The sequence below is a fragment of the Balaenoptera physalus genome (assembly GCF_965194825.1).
Source record: "Balaenoptera physalus genome assembly, chromosome: 6".
Taxonomy (NCBI): Eukaryota; Metazoa; Chordata; class Mammalia; order Artiodactyla; family Balaenopteridae; genus Balaenoptera; species Balaenoptera physalus.
In genome coordinates, this window is record NC_138885.1 from 119,391,444 (window position 1) to 119,411,473 (window position 20,030).

At 46.7% G+C, this 20,030-nt stretch overlaps 3 protein-coding genes across 3 annotated transcripts in view; 1 reads left to right on the forward strand and 2 right to left on the reverse strand.

The window, feature by feature from the left end:
- The window catches only part of LOC309662938 (cyclin-Y-like protein 1), a gene marked incomplete at its 5' end in the record, with an annotated part of 72,908 nt that extends 55,244 nt beyond the window's left edge, over positions 1 to 17,664 (reverse strand). Inside the window, one exon of the mRNA XM_082466138.1 lies at positions 17,591 to 17,664. Coding sequence (XP_082322264.1) covers positions 17,591 to 17,664 — 74 coding nt within the window. The remainder of the gene's footprint in view (positions 1 to 17,590) is intronic.
- LOC309662885 (putative hydrolase PNKD) overlaps positions 1 to 20,030 on the forward strand; it is a 751,075-nt gene that overhangs the window by 650,685 nt on the left and 80,360 nt on the right. The window lies entirely within an intron of this gene.
- The window catches only part of LOC309662890 (cyclin-Y-like protein 1), a 187,288-nt gene that overhangs the window by 55,244 nt on the left and 112,014 nt on the right, over positions 1 to 20,030 (reverse strand). The window lies entirely within an intron of this gene.

Consider the following 20,030-nt stretch of genomic DNA (forward strand, 5'->3'; position numbering starts at 1 on the left):
ACCCCAAGCACGTCTTCCCGGTTTAAGGAAAACTGCTCCGTGACAAAGTACTTTACACAATCAGCACGGAACTTCACATGAAATTTAATTTCAAGATTTTGTGGAAACACCCCAGAATTGTATAACTTGATGGAAGAAGCAACTGTCTCTACATAAGCTTTTTTTTTTTTTTTAAGAAAATCATACAGTCATTAGTACTGCCCTGGTTTAGAAGCATCCTGACACACAGGAATTTATAAAAGCCTTCAACCCATAGTCTCCGAAACATTTCTCTGTTATCCTGAAAAGGACTGCTAGACACACGCCGGTTTTTACTGTCGCTCCCGGGCTTAGGGAGTCTGTGAGGACAAACCCGAAGGGAGGCGGTTCCAGCCGGATTAGTCAATCAGTCGGGGAGCCTCGGCTGCGGTTCCTAAACTGTTTCCAGAACACTCGGTTATGCTGGGGGTGGCGACGCGAAGGCTTCCAAGAACTTTTCGTTTTTGACTGAGCCACATTTCTGTTTTCCCCCAACAGTTAAGTTATTTAGAAGTAAGAGGGTGGAGGGGAGTCGTCTGGGGCAGGGATAAGAAGAGATGTCACACAGACACGCACGCACGAATCGGTATCACGAACTGGGCGTCCAGAGCTGAGCTGTCCCCTAAGTAGCGGGGCGCTCGGCCGGGGGGGCCCCCAGCCCGGGCAGAGGCCCCCCCCAAGACGGAGAGGAGCTCAGGAGGACGCCCGCCGCGGCCCCCGAGGCCAGGAGCCGCTCGCAGGGAGACAGGAGGGGCGAACCCCCAACCCCCAACCCTGGAGAACCTGATTCCCACGGGCCACGGAGCCGCTGCACCTTCACGACGGGGAAAGGCAGACCCTACAAGTTTCCGTCTGGGATGCTGGGCCGGGAGGACGGAGGGTCAGGGGGTCTGCGCCCGCCCGCCCGCCCGCACGAGCCGCCCCGGGAGATGGAGATGGGGACGCAAGAGGGAAGGGGGCGCCGGGTGAGGAGGGGGCGGAGGATGAGGAGGGGGCACGGGGAGGGAAGACGGGTCGCGGAGGAGAGACAGGGGCGCTGAGAAGGGGAGGGCCTGGAGGGAGAAAGGGGTGCAGAGGGGAAGGGGGCGCAGGGAGAGGAGGGGCGCGCGCAGAAAAAACGGCCGGGAGGTCCGGCACTCACCCTCGCGGGCACTAGCAGGCGGCCGGGGCGCCCGCGGGGGGCAGCCGGGGGGAAGGGTCCCTCGGCGCTCATCGCCGCCCACTCGGCGGGACCAGCGCTCCGGGCCGCGCGAGCTCAGCGCCGAGGACCCGCGCGAGCCTCCTAGGGCCCCGCGGTCGCCACGTCCGCGCCCCTCTGCGCTTCGGCGCCGCTCGGGCTCGGCTCGGGCTCCGCGGGCTGCGGCGGGAGCAGCCGAGCACCGCCCACCGCCCGTGAGCACCGCCCACCGACCTGAGCACCGCCCACCGCCCGTAACCGCCGCCCGCCGCCCGTGAGCACCGCCCACCGTCCTGAGCACCGCCCACCGCCCGTGACCACCGCCCCCCGCCCTGAGCACCGCCCACCGCCCGTGACCACCGCCCACCGACCTGAGCACCGCCCACCGCCCGTGACCGCCGCCCACCGTCCTGAGCGCCGCCCACCGCCCGTAACCGCCGCCCGCCGCCCGTGACCACCGCCCACCGCCCTGAGCACCGCCTACCGCCCGTGACCACCGCCCCCCACCCTGAGCACCGCCCACCGCCCGTGACCACCGCTCGCCGCCCGTGAGCACCGCCCACCGCCCTGAGCACCGCCCACCGCCCGTGACCGCCGCCCACCGCCCGTGACCGCCGCCCGCCGCCCGTGAGCACCGCCCACCGCCCGTGACCGCCGCCCACCGCCCTGAGCACCGCCCGCCGCCCGTGACCACCGCCCACCGACCTGAGCACCGCCCACCGCCCGTAACCGCCGCCCGCCGCCCGTGAGCACCGCCCACCGTCCTGAGCACCGCCCACCGCCCGTGACCACCGCCCCCCGCCCTGAGCACCGCCCACCGCCCGTGACCACCGCCCACCGCCCTGAGCACCGCCCACCGCCCGTAACCGCCGCCCGCCGCCCGTGACCACCGCCCCCCGCCCTGAGCACCGCCCACCGCCCGTGACCGCCGCCCACCGCCCTGAGCACCGCCCACCGCCCGTGACCACCGCCCACCGCCCTGAGCACCGCCCACCGCCCGTGACCGCCGCCCACGCGACGCGCCCGAGAGGAGGGGCGCGCGGCTGCCGAGGGGCGGGACGCGTCCCGGGCTGCGGCGCTCCGGGGGAGAGCGGGAGAGGTGATAGCCTCTGGGGGCTGCCGCTCCCCCGGGCCGGGGCCGAGCGCTCCTGCCGCTCGGCGGCCCCTCCCCGCCCCTGCTCCCCGGTGGATCTGACCTGGGGCGTCCCCCCGTCCGCAGTCGGGTGCCTCCGGGCCTTCCCCTCCCTCGGAGGGTCGCAGGGCAGCTGCCTGCCGGGTCCCTGGGGACCCCTCCGCCGGGGTCTCCCCGTCACGTGGAGCTGGTGCTGGACCCTGGGGACTGTCCAGAAGAGGAAAGGACGCCTCTCGCGCCCGCGTGCCCCACCCGCGCCCCGGGCTGGCGGCTCGGCGGCGCCCGTGTCCTCGCTGCGGACCCGGCGACGCCCCGGGGCGCGGGGCTGGGCGCACCTCCGGGCAGTGGGGCAGCAGCCGGTCGGCGAGTCCCTTGCTCTCTCAGGACAGTATCAGGCTGCGTAGACTCAAGTCATCCTCGTTCAAGCGTAAATGAAAGTTTGGCATAAATCTCAGGAAAACACACACACACCCCCCCCCCAAGCTACCAACCTTTACGAAGGGCGTGGGTTTTCCTCCCTTTCCACATCCCGCGTCTCCCGGTCCCGCAAACTCTCAGGGGCGCAGACGCGCGCGGCCTTTCATCTGCGGAAGCCCGTTCGCTGTCCTTCCGAGGCGGGAAAGCGCGAAGGCCGAGGTGGCAGCACCGGCGTGACCCGTCTCTGCGAGTGGGACGCCTGACGCATGGCGGGCAAGTGGCGGTGGAACAGACACGAGAGACGCTGCTCCTTCTGACGGTAACCTGGTTTTTTCGAGCTTTAGCGGGAAATAATGGATGGATAACAGTGTGTAAATTTAAGGTGTACAGAGTGTTGACTTGATCCACTTATACCGCCGTGTGATTACCACCCTCGGTTAGCTGACCTTCACCAGGTCACATAATTACCATTTCTTTTCAGAAGTGGGAAAATATTCAGAGCAACTTTCAAGTGTATAATACAGTCTTGATAACTAGAATCACCATGCCATACATTAGACCCCCAGAATGTATTCATCTTATAACTGGACAGTTTGTACCCTCTGATCAACACCTTTGCAGACCCCAACTCCCCAGCCCCTGGTACCCACCCACCTACTCTGTTTCTCTGCGTTGGGCTTTCTTAGATTCCATATTGAAGTGAGATCATACAGCATGTGCCTTCCTCTGACTTAACGGAATGCCCTCAAAGTCCATCCATGTGGTTGCAAAACGGCAAGATTTCCTCTTTCTGGTGGCTGAATAATATTCAGTATACGTACATATAATATACATACATATACACATAGGCACATATATATCACATATATACATATATATCTGACATATATCACAATACATATACATACACACAGGCACACACCCCCACGTCTTCCTTATCCATTCATCCGTTGCTGGACACTTGGGTTGTTTCCATGTCTTGGCTATTGTGAATAATGTTGCAATAAACACGGGAGTTCATATACCTTTTCAATACCCTGTTTTCCTTTGGTTATACACCCAGAAGTGGGATTGCTGGGTATAATAATAATTTTATTTATTTTTCGAGGTACTTCCATGCTGCTTTCTCCATCTTCCTATGAGCAGAAAACTAGTGTGTGTTTTTATTTTATTTATTTATTTTTTTTAAACTGAGGGATTTTTTTAAAATTTATTTTATTTATTTATCTTTGGCTGTGTCAGGTCTTCGTTGCAGTGTGTGGGCTTTCTCTAGCTGCGGCGAGCAGGGATACTCTTCATTGTGGCGTGCAGGCTTCTCATTGCGGTGGCCTCTCTTGTTGTGGAGCACGGGTTCTAGGTGTGCGGGCTTCAGTAGTTGCAGGACCTGGGCTCAGTAGTTGTGGCTTGCGTGCTCTAGAGCGCAGGCTCAGTAGTTGTGGCGCACGGGCTTAGTTGCTCCGTGGCATGTGGGATCTTCCCGGACCAGGGCTCGAACCCGTGTCCCCTGCATTGGCAGGTGGATTCTTAACCACTGTGCCACCAGGGAAGCTCCTTGTGTGTGTTTTGAAAACCATATTTACTACAAAAGAAGTGTGTTTGCATACGCCATAATTTCTCGATGTTGTCTAAACTAGAAATTCACTAAAGAGTAAAAAAACTAATAATTATTTAAGAAAAAAGAGCATCACATGATCATTACCATATTTCTATTTTTAAACCTGATATTAATATGAATTACAACTAAAACTTACAAGAACTACATTGTAGAGCAGGTATCACTTTTTCCCAGTCTTCAGATAATAAATTTTACTGCTAAATTCATATTGTTTAGGAAATTTGTTCATATTTGTGTGCTAAGGAGTTGAAGTGAGTACTATTTTTGAGCTTTTTTGGAAAAAGTGACATTTCACTTTAAAAAGGATGGTGTGATATAATCAACACTAATATGCTACTCAAAGAACGGGAAGGGAAGGAGGGAGGGAGGGAGGAAGGGAAGAGAAGAAGGAGAAAGGAGAGAAAGATTCCACAGCAGTGGAGGGGGATTCCTGTAGGAAACCTCGCCCAGGGGAGCCATGGCTGTTGGAGGCCCTTGAGAATCGGCCCATCCTCGGAGGACTCAGAAACTGACCAGGGCTATAGCACCAGGGTCCTGGGGCCTGTGCAACTGCAGGATAACGCAAGGGCTCTTAAGTCACGGTCCAAGAGTGGGTTTTAGGCAGGTGATCAGTGAATGCCTATAACTGTATGTAAATATTTATATCTTTTACCGCTTTTTTTTTTTTTTTTTTTTTTAAGATTATGGGCACAGAGCCACCTAGTTCCTAATGTGTTACCTAACACTCTTTTTTTTTTTTTTTTTTTAATAAATTTATTTATTTATTTTTGGCTGTGTTGGGTCCTCGTTTCTGTGCGAGGGCTTTCTCCAGTTGCGGCAAGCGGGGGCCACTCCTCATCGCGGTGCGCGGGCCCCTCACTGTCGTGGCCTCTCCCGTTGCAGAGCACAGGCTCCAGACGCGCAGACTCAGTAGTTATGGCTCACGGGCCCAGTCGCTCCGCGGCATGTGGGATCTTCCCAGACCAGGGCTCGAACCCGTGTCCCCTGCATTGGCAGGCAGACTCCCAACCACCGCGCCACCAGGGAAGCCCCCTTTTACCGCTTTTAATAGTCAATATTTTTTTCAATCATTCACACATTCAACAACAATTGATTGCTGACCGATGTCTAGATGCCTTAGTAGATATTGGGGATGTGATGAATGTAAGACCACCAGGTCCTCACGGAGCTCAGAGTCTAGTGGGTCACGGACATAAAATTACTGCCTCCCTTATTTGAGGGATTACAGACATTTTATTACCCATGTAATAAAAATGTCCTTCCCAAATCAGGTTCTTAGCTAACGTGTTAAATATCTTTGAGAATGTATGAGTGAACTCAAAACTGATTATGTCACCGTATCCTTACCTGAGTAAGAATATTTGGAGAAGATATTAAATATATCGAGTAGGCATTGTAATATTCAAATATGTACCTGAATTTTTAGAATGGTCTCCAAATAGAAATAAACCATGAATATATTTAGTTTTGACTCATAACCAAGTCCCAAATCTTATCTTCAGTTATATAAGTGTACAGAGGCTCTGAGGAGAGAATTGGTTTCTGAACACAAAGATACTTTGATTCTCATAGGCTTAAGAAAAATGAATAGAAATTTGAGCAACACGATACGATTCTCCTCAACTTTTGCTGTGACAAAAACAATTATGAGGCTAGTTTCTCATTTAATACTTTCTTTTTCTTAATAAGTACATTAGAAATGTACAAAGTGTATGAATTTTGAAAAGTTTGAACTTCTGATTTATTTACTTTTTCTTGCAGAAAATTGCTTGCAATCTACAGGTTTTGGTTTTCTTTTTTTATAAGAAAGTGCTTTAGTAAAACACCCACCTACAACCAAGAATATGGGATTCTTTTGTTTCATAGTTTAATAAGATAATCATTCAGTTACCTCCTTCCTTATTTATTAAAAAATATGCGCTGGACTTGTGTTATGTATCAGGCTTGTGCTACACGGGACCAACACGATGGTGACACAGACCACATGCTCCGGTCCAGTGTGCAGAATACAACACAGGAAGCGTAAGCAGAAACAGCGGGAGCCAAGGGGTTTGGCATTAGTTGGCAAGTGAGTACGGGATGCCCGAGATTCTGTCCAGTCTCCTCAGTCTCCCCTCCCTCAACGCCATGGTCCTCACCGCCCACATCTGCCCCACCAGCCCCAGGAACCAACCACCTGCAGTCCCACTGTCAGTACCCCTCCCGCCAGCTCATTTCCTCTGCACGTCCCCTGTGTCTCACTCTACACTTACAGCCAAATAATCTGCTGGCAACCACTGGCCCCTCCCTCAAAAATGACTTCAATTTCTTCCTTATTCCATTTAAATTATAAAATCCACCACTGTCCTCAGTCTCTTACAAACATTCCTAACTTCCCCCAGTTTTTCTCGCTGTCATGACTTGCCTCGTGAAACCACAGACCTGGTTAAGCCCAACTATCCACCTGTCCCTTACCTTTCCCCAAACACCTGAACCCCATGAGGGAAAACCACAGAGCCCTGCCGACCGGTCTGTTTCCATCCAGGACCACATCTCAAGCAGGCACGCAGTCACTCCTGTGGTTCGGCCACCCCTCCTGGTGGGCTTGACTTCCAGGCTCTAAAACAACTTCCCTCCTCCCTCCTTCCCATATTCTCTCTCTCTCTCTCTCTCTCTCCCCCTTTCCCTCCACCTCCATTCACTCTGCTGCAGATATTCTCTCTAATTCAAAGAGAAACTAGAAACAATTAGATAGGAGCTACCTCATGTGTCTCCCACCCTATAATCAAATCCGCCCACCTTCTGTTCCCTCCACAGACACTTCCTGCTGCCCGTCTCAGGGGACATGCCCTGCCTTATGGAATAGTCCGCCCCACCCCAATTGCTAAGGAACCTGTCACTTTCCCCTTTTCCTGCAGTATCCCTTCCTCCCCCCCATACCCCCTCCCTCATCCTCCGGAGGAATTGCCCATTTTCAGCTCCCTCCCACACCAGATTCTCAAAGAGCTTTAACTCCCCACCTCAGGCTCTCCTCCATCCTCTCCAGCTGGCTTTATCCACCTGCCACCAGGAGTCAGCCTCCTTCAGGGCTCCCTGACAGCCCCCCTCCACCCAGACATTCAGGGTCCCGCACGGATCTGATCAAACTTGAGTGAATATCAACCTGAAAAATCAATTAATGAAAAATGACGAAGTCTTTGTAGTTACTTGAAGGCCCAGTTACAAGTTGATCCTCAGAAAATGAAAACCAGAGTTCTTTTTCCTGGAAATTTTAAGAAAGGGGCCAACAGTCAGGATTAACCTGGACAAAGGGAAACATATACTTTCAGTTCCATTGCTCCTAAGCCAGGTCAGTGGTGTTTCCCTGCTCCTCTTTGGAGAAGAAGGCCTGGTCTCTGCGTCTTCAGAAGGCACAGCGGCGGAAGAGGCACCGTCCCTATCTGCTCACAGGACAGCTCTGTGGGCAGCCGTGCACTTACCCGGTCATTCCAATAACTTTCAGTGCTGGTATCATAGTCCCAATCTGAGGAAGAAAACCAGGGCTTGAGAGGTTGATATGTAAGCCTTTGACTCAGCAATACCACATGTATGAATTTATCATAGTACGTGATAAAAAGAATTGGGCACACACACACACAGATACAGCACTGCTCATTCCAGCCTTACTAAGACAGAAGAATATCAGAACACCATCTTTATACATAAAAAGGGATTAATTAAATAAAATGTCATCCGTACACATTTTTTATGAAGCTGTTACCAAGAATGAGGTATATTTACATTTATGTCTAGTAGACAGAGTCTACAATATGTTAAGAGAAAACAAAGTTATAAAATGTACATACTGAATAATACACTTTATGAGAAAACGTAGTAGCATTTACGTAATAGAGCATGCATGTAAGTAAGGTGTGCTCTGGGGCAGGCTCAGGAGAACCCCAAGTCCTCCGGGCGAGGAGAGGCGTGTTGGCAGCCTGGCTGCAGTCAGGGTACCAGCGCCTGAGAAGGAGGTGTGTGTACGCGCGTTGGCATCTGTACTCCCATAGACGTGGGGATGGTGGCTGCCTTGGATATGTATGTGATTATGAAGAATACTTTTATCTCATCCTTCATAAAATTTGTAGTTTTCACTTTTCAAAGAGAAAAACTAGTACCTGTATATCAATACAGTTCTATATGCTATCAGTACCATATAGCTTTATATGTAGTATACATATGGTGAATACTACATGATAAACACTATACAGAAACACGTTTTTTCCTTTGGAAAAAATACATGTGAATTTATATTCAACTGAACTCTACAGCAAGTTTCCAAACATGATTTAGTGTGCATACTGTTTCATTGGGGACTATTACTTACAACTCCTTATGAAATTTTATGTAAAATACAGATTTTTATTTCAAGTCATTTATTTTCTTTGACTTTCATTAAAATATCAGTATTTTGTAAGTCTCTCTCTATACACACACACACACACACACACATATATATATAATATGGGAAAAGTGGCAAGTATTTAACACATCATGAATGTTTTTGCACAGAGAGTGAATATCAATTGGGATTTTCTCCAAAAACAAAGATTTTGGAGCATCTCGGGAAACTCTGAACTCTCTGATCCATGGTGAGTGGCTACAAGATATTGACAAGCTTTGATTCCCCTGTGAACCTCCGAAGGTTAATTTACCCATAGATCCACCCAACTGAATAAATACTCTTGAGATTGTTTATACAAATCACCACCACAGAAGTAACTCCCACCTCAGACGTGGCCCAGCCGTGATGCTTACTCCCCACCTGGTCCCGGAGCTGGTCCCTCACTTTCCACTTCCCTGGTGAGGTGAGCTGGGAAGAAGGATGCAGGTAATTTGCAGAGGTCACCTGGTCTGAGGGCAGGGAGGGAGTCACACCCAGTAGTCACGTTTGGAGCCCCGGCTCTGAAACCCCTCCATATTGACCCTGGAGGACACGCATTTTTCAACACGAGATTGTGAGGTTTAAAAGAGACAATTCCCTTTCTCTTTTAAAAATGACAGTGAGAGTAGATTTATTTTTATTTTAAAAGTCCTTTTGATAAAAATAAAATAATATGTTTTAAAAAGTCATAAAATATATGCCAAATATACCAAATGCAAATACTCAGTTGTTTTACTCTCCCATTAAATTTTTTTAACATCCTTTTTTTCATTTTTTTGGAAGTATAGTTGACATACGATATTATAGTAGTTTCAGATGCACAACAAAGACATTTGACATTTATTTACATTACGAATTGATCACCACTATGTTTAGTAACCATACGTCACCTTGTAAAGTTATTATAATATAACTGACTATATTCCCTGTTCTGTGCATTACATCCCCATGACGTATTCATTTTATAACTGGAAGTTTGTCCTTCTTAATCTCTTTCACCTACTTCACTCATTCCCCCACCCCCATCCCCTCTGGCAACCATCTGTTTGTTCTCTGTGTCTGAGTCTTTTTTCATTTTGTATTGTTTGTTCATTTGTTTTGCTTTAGGCTTTTCTTTCAGATTCCACATATAAGTGAGAACACAACATATTTGTCTTTCTCTGTCTGACTTATTTCCCTAAGCATAATACTCTTTATATCCATCCATCCTGTCACAGATGGTGAGATTTCATTCTTCATTCTTTTTTATAGCTGAGTAATATTCCATTATTAATATTCTGGCATATATAAATATATATATATATATTTCACACCTTCTTTGTCCATTCTTCTGTTTATGGGCACTTAGGTTGCTTCCATATCTTGCCTATTGTAAATAATGCTGTAATGAACACTGGGGTGTGGATATCTATTAGAATTAGAGTTTTCATTTTCTTCAGATAAATACCCAGAAGTGGAATTGCTGGATCCTATAGTAGTTCTATTTTTAATTTTTTGAGGAACCTCCATACTGTTTTCCACAGTGGCTGTACCATTTACATACCCACCGACAACGCACAAAAGTTTCCTTTTCTCCACATTCAATCCTGAGAGATTTACCAGCCTTTATTTACTGACATGTACATCACTACTTGTTTATTATTTTATTTCTACGATTATAATTTTTCTCTAATCTACGTATAGTTCTGTTTCAGTGGGATTTCTAAAAGGATGGAAAATGTGTGAATGATCACCCTGTCATATTCTAGGATTGTTTTTATTGCTTCGGATTTAGGTTGATAGGCTTGAGCTGGTAATACACAACTCCTCTTAAATAATCGACATTGGTTTGTTGAGGGACTTTCTTTATATCACAATAATTCCTCTTCTTTTATCTCCATGCCCATCCCCTATCTTACATGCATATTTATTTATATATGTATTTCTTTAGAATTATGTAGTGGGGGGTGTGTGTGTGGTATTTTGCTATAGAAATCATTCTATTTCTAACATTCTCCACCTTACTATGTTTTTAGAACTATTTTTCTAAACCTAGTAAAATTTTATTTTATTTTTTATTGGAGTATAGTTGCTTTACAATGTTGTGTTAGTTTCTGCTGTACAGCACAGTGAATCAGCTATATGTATAGCCCCTCCTTTTTGGATTTCTTTCCCATTTAGTTCACTGCAGAGCATTGAGTAGAGTTCCCCGTGCTATACAGTAGGCTCTCATTAGTTATCTATTTTATACATAGTATCAATAGTGTATATATGTCAATCCCAATCTCCCAGTTCATCCCACCCCCTATCCCCCGTGGGTATCCATGCATTTGTTTTCTACATCTGTGTCTCTATTTCTGCTTTGCAAATAAGTTCGTCTATACCATTTTCTAGATTCCACATATATGCAATAATGTACGATATTTGTTTTTCTCTTTCTGATTTACTTCACTCTGTATGGCAGTCTCTAGATCCATCCATATCTCTGCAATGGCACAATTTCATTCATTTTTATGGTTGAGTAATATTCTGTCGTATATATGTACCACATCTTCTTTATCCATTCCTCTGTTGATGGACATTTAGGTTGTTTCCATGACCTGGCCATTGTAAATAGTGCTGCAATGAACATTAGGGTGCATGTGTCATTTTGAATTATGGTTTTCTCCAGGTATATGCCCAGAAGTGGGATTGCTGGGTCGTATGCTAGTTCTATTTTTAGTTTTTTAAGGAACCTCCATACTGTTCTGCATAGTGGCTGTATCAGTTTACATTCCCACCAACAGTGTAAGAGGGTTCCCTTTTCTCCACACCCTCTCCAGCATTTAATGTTTGTAGATTTTTTGATGATGGTCATTCTGACCAGTGTGAGGTGATACCTCATTGTAGTTTTGATTTGCATTTCTCTGATAATTAGTGATGTTGAGCATCTTCTCATATGCCTCTTGGCCATCTGTATGTCTTCTTTGGAGAAATGTCTGTTTAGGTCTTCTGCCCATTTTTTTGATTGGGTTGTTGTTTTTTTTGAGATTGAGCTGCTTTAATATGACATATAAACAATGCATTATCTCAATTACTTCATAAAATTCCACTATTTTACTTATCTAATTGCCAGATAAATAAATGATAAATCTTTAGTTTATCTATGAATTTTGCTGCTATAGCAACCTTGTGATTAAAATCCCTTTCACTTTGTCTCCTTGTGGATGCCTGAGGAGCGTCTTTGAAACAGGTATATCACTTAGTATTAACAAATTACACAGAAAATCCTGTACAAAATTTATCATTGTTGTTCATCCTTCCCACACATTAAAAAAATCCAAACCCAGCCTTCAAATCTGTCTCATAAACAATCGCTTTGCTTGCCCAGCGATCTTTTTGCCTGTTGCTGCCATTCTTCCAAATTACTATACTTCAGAATTTCAGATAATGGGAACTTTGATTGTAAAATGAGTCAGTGCAACAAATAAAGAACAATGGAAAACTCATTGCAAATTTATTTCTAAAGAAGGAGGACATGAATTTTGAATGTTGAAAGGTGTTTACAGTTTTTGTGAAAAGGCTTCAGAACATGGAAGCTTAACTCCTTTTCTTAAGTGGTCAATGATTTGAATTAAAAAAGTGGAGCCCGAAATGTTGCACTGCTCTTTCAAAACTTTGCAGAGTGTTAGGTGTGATGCATGATAGTGGTGTGCTGGGGAGGACAGAAATTGTTGCTGCATGGACCTAATGTCACCACCCCACAGAATACCTTCAATGGTAACAATAATTGATTTTAGGGGCAACTAAGGTTCTCCTGAGCTTTCTATACAATGGGCCAGAAGCTAAGTGTCATCTGTGGATGAGCTCACGGTATTTTCTCTGGAGCCCTGTGAGCTCAATGCCAGTCTCATCCCATTTTACAGATGAGGGGTGGAGGCCTGTTTTGGCCCAGGGCTGGTGAGCAGGGGCCTGCGGTTGGAGCACAGTGTGTGGCCTTAGCACGGAGCCCTGCGTGCCGTCTGTGCGCCTGACTAATGAATCGACGTACTTTATTCCTTGAACTTCGATTTCAAAGCCCAAATCCTAACGCCTACTTTGGAGAGTTGTTATAATGACTAATTTGTCAAATGTCTGGTGTCATCTGGAATATAAAAGGAGCTCAGTAAATTTACTCACTACAATTATTACCAATTTCATCAATTGCTATGACAATTAGTCGTATTGTAGACATAATAGCTGCCATCACAGATAGACTGGGAGTCCTGACCTGACTCAGAGAAGTGTCACATCCTCTCCCCTTAAACACAAATGACTTCTCCCTCAGAAAGTGTGCTGTAACGTTAAAAAGAAATCAATCTACAGTGTTGCCCACAATCCTTTGCTTTTAATGGGCTCTTCATTTCATTACGTATTATGATAATTCTGCTAATTCGCCCTTCAGTAAACTACAACGTGAAAACTCAGTAGAAGAAAGTATTGTTTGCCTTAGCAAAAATTAGCCTCTGGCATACAACCAGACACAAAAAACTATCTATTTGGCGTGGGATTTGCAAACAAGTTTTCCTAATAGTAATTCTCAGACTCTGTATTAGAGCCCCTTCTACTTTATGGAAAGTAATTCTGATCTGCTGTGAGTATAACTCCTACTTAGTTGTGGCTGGAGCTCACAAAGGCAGCCTGTTCTGTAAGAGTTGATAAGCTTATAAGCAGAACACCAACCCCCGCAGGATTTTGTTAATTTGGAGATCTTTAATGTTCTTTAATTGCCTGATAATATTTTTTGAACTGATTTTAAGAATTACCTTTTAAAAATCATTTTCCCCCCATTTCCTTGGTTAAGATGGTGGAAAAAATAGAAAGGACTGAGCTATACTTTTCTTGAGCTAGAAATTGCCATCAGCTTGATTTTTCAGATGTTGCATTACTATGAAGCACGGTTATTTCTCAACACGCTTTTTACATGCCGAGTAGGAATGTGTTAAGGTGAGTGTGGAGGAGTGCTATTTTACTGCCCTAGAGGGTTTTTGTTGTTGTGGCTTTGTTTCATTTTGTATATTTTTATAATTGCCTAAGTCCAGCTGAAAAAGCATAAGATATATGGTTGTAGATTATAACACGCAGCTCTGTCCTGCAGGCAAATATTGCCCAAAGTACAAATAAATGAGAGGTCTTTTATTAGAAAAAATACATAACTATAAAATGGCTAATACATTTGCTCTGTAAATTGAGAATAGATATTCAGGATAAATTCAGGCAAGAAATCCTCCTCCCAGATACTTCTGTGCTAGCTCTTTCCCTCATTCTGTAGCCATTTGTAAACACCTTTAGGCTGGTACTTATTAAAAATGATCTTGTGTTAGTGTAAATTATGCACACACACTCACACGCACACACATGAACACGCACAGATGCACACACATACACATTCACGTGCCCTGGAAGTGAAGACAGGCCTGGAGGTGAGGACAGACTGAGTCTGGCAGTGTCAACAAAGGTTCGTCCTAAAGGAACCCCGACCACTTCTGCCAACGCTCAGCGTCCACGGTTAGTCCTGTGGCCCCTCCCTGCCCAGGTGGGCACCGGCCCTGTGCCCTGGCCGGCAGGAGCAGTGACCAATTCCAAAGTCACCCAGGTGCGCGGCACAGCTTCCCATGCTTTCACAGGCCGAACGGGCTCCTGCACGTCCCAGGACAGCAGGACGGCCCCTCAGACCCTGGGGATGGAAGCCCGACTTGGCATCAGGAGGTTTCACGCTGCTGCCTCTTGCTCAGGTCCTGCTGCGGCAGCTCTCGGCCTGCAGACCTGGATCTGCTTCTTACGGAGAAGGTTCCCTTCCCTCCTTTCCTCTCCGTGCAGCCGGACAGGAGCAAACTCACCGCCTTGAGCACCCTCCGAGGGAGAAGCGCCCAGGTCAGGGCCCTCCGCCCGGGAGGACGGGTCCTCAGTGAGTCCCCATTTTGTTCCCTGACAGACACTCCCTTTTGCATGCGACCTGCGGCTGCACTTCGGGGACGCCTTTGGTTTTGCATCCTCACCTCTGGCGCGGCCTGTGACCCCCAACCTGCCTCCCCCAAGCCTGCCCCGCTGTGGGAGAGTGATCGAGCATCATTTAAATTCTCTGGCACTCGCAGACCTTCTTCAGGCTCAGGGTTTCCTCTACAATCAACTATTTCAAACTCTTGGCGAGCTTCTTATTTGGGGCTCCTTGCGACAATAGCTACACTCTGGTATTAGGGCCACCCAGCAGGTGTGTGGGAAGCACATCTTTAGCCCATTTCCTGGAGACAGACGTGTAATTGAGGAGACGCCGAGGGTACCATCCCACCATTGAAATTAACCGCCTCCCTGCCAGGCTGTGCATCACAGGTTGGCCGCTAAAATTGTCTACATTCCAACTTCTGTAAGTGATGGTCTTACTAAGTATTCATCACTGCAGAACAATTTCCCGTGGTCGCTGTCACAGACCGCCACAACCTTGGTGGCTTTCATTGGTTCATAAACTGGCCCCATCCCCAAGAGGACAGGGAGAGACCGAAGAAACTGGCAGACCTCCAGACTGGGGGGTGGCAGGTGTAACCAGCGGGGGGCTTACTTATGAGGCTTGCCTTGGACCGCAAGACAAGTGGCTATCTGCACCCACCAGCCAGATTTTAGAAGTTTATAGAGGGCTTACCTGGGTTCCATCAGGTTCACTGTCTAGACGGCCTCGACCTCGAGGCTGTGTCTAGGGTGGGGATGGTGCAAACATCCCAAGGTCAGGGGTGAGGAGCCCCAGTTGCCCGGGACCAACTCGTGGGTCCTCTCAATTACTTTCTCCATCAGCTTTGAAACAGTACAGATCTAATTCTTACAGTTCTGCAGGCCAGGGTCCAAGGGGGTTTACAGTCTAACAGCCAGGTGTTGGTGGGCTGCCCTCCTTCCACAGGTGCCAGGGGAAGGTCCAGCTCCCAGGGGCTGCCGTGCTGTCTGCGTCCTGGCCCTCCTCCCACCTGGGCCAGGAGCACTGCCTCACCTGCATCACCTGGACTTTGACATGTTGCCCTCTCATCACATACGTGGACTTGTGATCACACTGCCCGCACCCCCTCCCTGACAGTCCGGGATGACCTCCCTTCTCAAGGTCAGCTGACCACTGGCCACAGTTCCGTCTGCAACCTTCACTTGCTTTGCCACGTTACGCACGTAACCACAGGCCTCGAGCAGGACGTGCATGTGTTTGGGGACCAATTATTCCACCTGCGGCTTGCTTTCTTCCCTCCATGCTTTTAAAATAATTTTTTTGGATCACCCTCAATGGACATCCCACTTGTGGTCCCATTTTTTATTTCAGTCAGGGTAGGTCTACAGTATTAACCACCACCCCCAAATCTGCATCCCTCACACAATGAAGATTTAATTCCTGATCTGGCTGCATGTACACGCGTGTGGGCCTCACCAGAGGAAAAGAGGAAAAGAGCCCTGACACCACTCACACTGGCCCTGAACGGGCATCCTTGCCCAGATCTGGTCATGGGCCCCTCTGCCACCGTCTGATATTGACACTAATGACACCACATCTGGCACCTTGTTTTTGCTAAGACAATGTTTTAGTTCTTTAAGCAACCATTAAAGCTATCATTCTGCTCTTGTTATAGATTGTATTGTCAGCTTATGCTATGTTATCTTTCTTTTTCATAATATGATTTCAATTAATATACTGATCTCTCTAATCTTCAGATTTCTTATTCTATTTTTTTCAGATATGTTTTCCTTAATCCTTCTTAATTGTAAGGTTCTTAACTCCTGTTTTTAATCTTTAATTCTACCCACTGCTCTCATTTTAATTTTTCTCTCATTAATATTCTAACTATTTAATTATAATATTGTATCATTTATTTACTGAGTTCCTAGGTTTTTATCTTGAAGTTCATTTACTTTAGATCTCGTTATTATTTTTCTTTTACCCAACCGTTAGTCTATTATGCCCTTACTTCTCTTATTTTCAAATTGTACTAATTACCTTTACTTTGAATTTTATTTTAAATAACTCTTTTTTTATGTGTGAATATGGAAAACGTAGTTAACGGATATTACTTCTCTTCATCACAGCTTGTTCTTTCTTTAGGGAAGGAGCTAACCTTTTCCATAACGTAATTCATGGTCCCTCATACGGTGGTCATGTTGAAACAGTCATTTCTACTGCACGATCCACGGCCTGGTGGGTGGAAGTTTACCCCTCCAGCTTTACAAATTTACATCACAGATGTAAGAAATGAGGAGGAGGAGACCCGTAGAGAGAGAGCAGACATTAAAAATAAAGAATGGAAGTTGTTTACCCAAAATTTTCTTTGGGAACAAGCCCTGGACTGAATCTCTTTCAAGGGTTTTGTGCAATACCTTTTAAAGAAAGCAGAAAACTTCTGCACCCCAGGCTCTGGGAGGGGAAGTTTCGTTAAAAGGCACCTGTTCTAAATGGTTGTCTTCTGCCTTCTGTGTCCTCATGCTGCTTTAACAAAGCACAACACACTGGGCAGCTTAGAACAACAGACCTTAAGGTCTTATAAGTCTGGGGGCTACAAGCCCAAAGTCAAGGTGTAGGCAGGGCCACGCCCCCCTGAGACCCGCCCCTTCCGACCTCCTGGGGACCCCTCCTGGGAAGCATAGCTCCAGCTTCACGCGGCTTCTCGTAAGGACACCAGACCTACTGGATTAGGGCCCACGCCGCTCCAGGGTGACTCATCTTAGCTAACAGTACTTCCATTGACCCTGTTTCCAAATAAGGTTGCATCCACGGATATTAGGGGCGAGGACTTCAACATCTCTTATGGAGACACAGATCAATCCACAAAATACATCAAGGTGCTGATTTCCAGACACCAGATTAACACCGACATCAAGTCATTTGTGGTGAGGAACACGCTGGCGAGAACTTCATCCTGAAACACAGAAGCTGGCGACTCATCCATGGCCGAGGCTGGACCCTGCACAGCTGGTCCGAGTTTTTTTTTTTTTTTTTTGAAGCTTTGGAAGCCATTTTATTTTTCTTTAATCATTCGTTTACCTCAGTTAATTTTAAAATCTTAGTTTGCAGAGAGGCAATTTTAGGCTCCTGATAATATTTGGAAGCCTCAAAACACCAGTCAAAACAAGCATTCGATTCAGTTTTGGAAATTTTAGAGCTATGGTTGTCCAATTCAGTTTGGTGGGTTTTTTTTAACATCTTTATTGGAGTATAATTGCTTTACAATGGTGTGTTGGTTTCTGCTGTATAACAAAGGGAATCAGCTATATATATACATATATTCCCATTTCTCCTCCCTCTCGCGTCTCCCTCCCACTCTCCCTACCTGAGTTTTAACTGGTGCCCCTGAGGCTGCTGGTGGGGAAGCAAGCAGAGCGCTGGCCGCGAGCCGCGTGGCTGTGTGGACTCTGAAAACCACAGAGCGCTTCAGATGCACAAATGGGAAGGTCAGCAAAAAGGCCCTGGAATGTGGACAACCCTTCACTTAATCTCATTCTTTACAGCCAAACCCATTTTTTTAATACCTACGTGAAACAGAAAAGTGAATGCATTCATTAGCATGACCCAGAGGTAGAGCCCGTTTACAGCATATAAAAACAAGTGCCAACTGAATTCTATTGTTCCAAGATCTTTGCTTAACTGATGACCTTGACAACTATTTTGAAGGTCACGCACCACAATACATACTTACTCTTGCCATAAAAGTGTATGTCGGAATCATAACTGTATTTAATTAAAAGTGTACATATTTTTTAATCTTAAAGATGATATAGGTGTATTATTAGTTTATCCAGAGTAAATCAGTGTAAGAAATTTAGAAAATTTAAATTATCTAGATTTGTCATGAGAAAACTCAGACCTCATAACAGCTTAAATGAAAAATTATAATATATTGCACAGACTTTTTAAATCAAAATTATCAAACCAAATTGATCTGTCCAAGGCTTATCTTCGTTTGAATCGATTTCTTATAGGAAAAAGTACTTCCATGCTAGCAGTTTCTCAAAAGTTTGTTCTTTTTATTTTTTTTCATTGAAGTCTAGTACACTTCAAGTGTTAGCAGTTCCGTTTTTTTTTTTTTGTAAATGTTCTTGGAATTCAAGGAATATTAGATTTATGCAAACACTTATTAGTCTAAAACCAGCCGGAGAAGGGCTCCTTTATTTCAAGGGGCCCCATAGTCTAATTTATTGATTACTCTGGAGGCAGGACTATCTCACAGTGGCAGGTGAGGCCTTTTTCTGACTACAGGTGTGCAGACTCGCAGGGCACCTGCAGCGGCTTCGGCTTCTCAAGTTCAGCCTGGGGTGGAGAAACACAGACACACCGCAAGGCACGTCCGTATCCCTCTCTGCCGTGTCCAGACAGTCCTTGTCCAGACACAGACCAGACGGCAGACTCGCAAATCCTCCGCTGTTGCTGCCGATGGACCTCGTCACAAGCCGGCTCCTTGCCCTCCGCTGCCCCCAGCTGAGAACAAGTCATCGAGCACGCCCGACCAGGACCAGCGAGGAAGCCTGGGGAGGGCAGGCCTAGCGTCGCTCAGGCTGTGGCTCTGAAGGCCCTTTGTCCACAACCAGCGGACTTTGAGTGAAGGAGACTTTCCTCCGTAATGTGGGTGGGAGGGCTTGAGAGCAAAAGCTGCGGTCTCCCAAAGAAGAAATTCTCCCTGAAACACCCAATCCCGGCTGCTGGCCTGCCCTCCAGACTCCAGACTGCCTCAGCCATCTCCCTCTTTGTTCCTCTCTCTCAGCACGTGTAGGGACCCAAGGTTTCAGCAGGGGAGACAAATCGAATTGACTATCTGACCTTCGCCGCACTTCACACTGCCGACTTTATTCTCACCACGGACTCTACAGTTTATATCTGGTAAGTTGTACGGAGTCGGGCCTGAGTTTGCTTCCTAGGGCTACTGCTTATCAGCTCTGTGCTCTTAATGTATTTCACATCTTCTCCTTTAGTTTTATCACCTGTAAAATGGAGGCGAATCCACTTCCTAGAGATTTTCAAATATTGACATGAAGCAGTGCAGGCAAAGCACTTAGCCATGAAATAAGCATGTCATGGAGCAAGTGCTCAGGAGATGTCAGCAGCCCTCACAGCTCCTGCTGCTGTTGGTCTGATTACATGTGCAATATATACGTATTATTACCACTTGCATCTCTTCAAAAAAGTTGGGATAAATTAAATGTCCAATATTATGTTTTAAAGCCTCACTAGAAAGAATCTGATGGATTTGCTATTCTCTATTCCCCCAATTTTTGTGACTTTTCTCTCCCTACGTTTTATGATAAAATCACTGATTTGTTT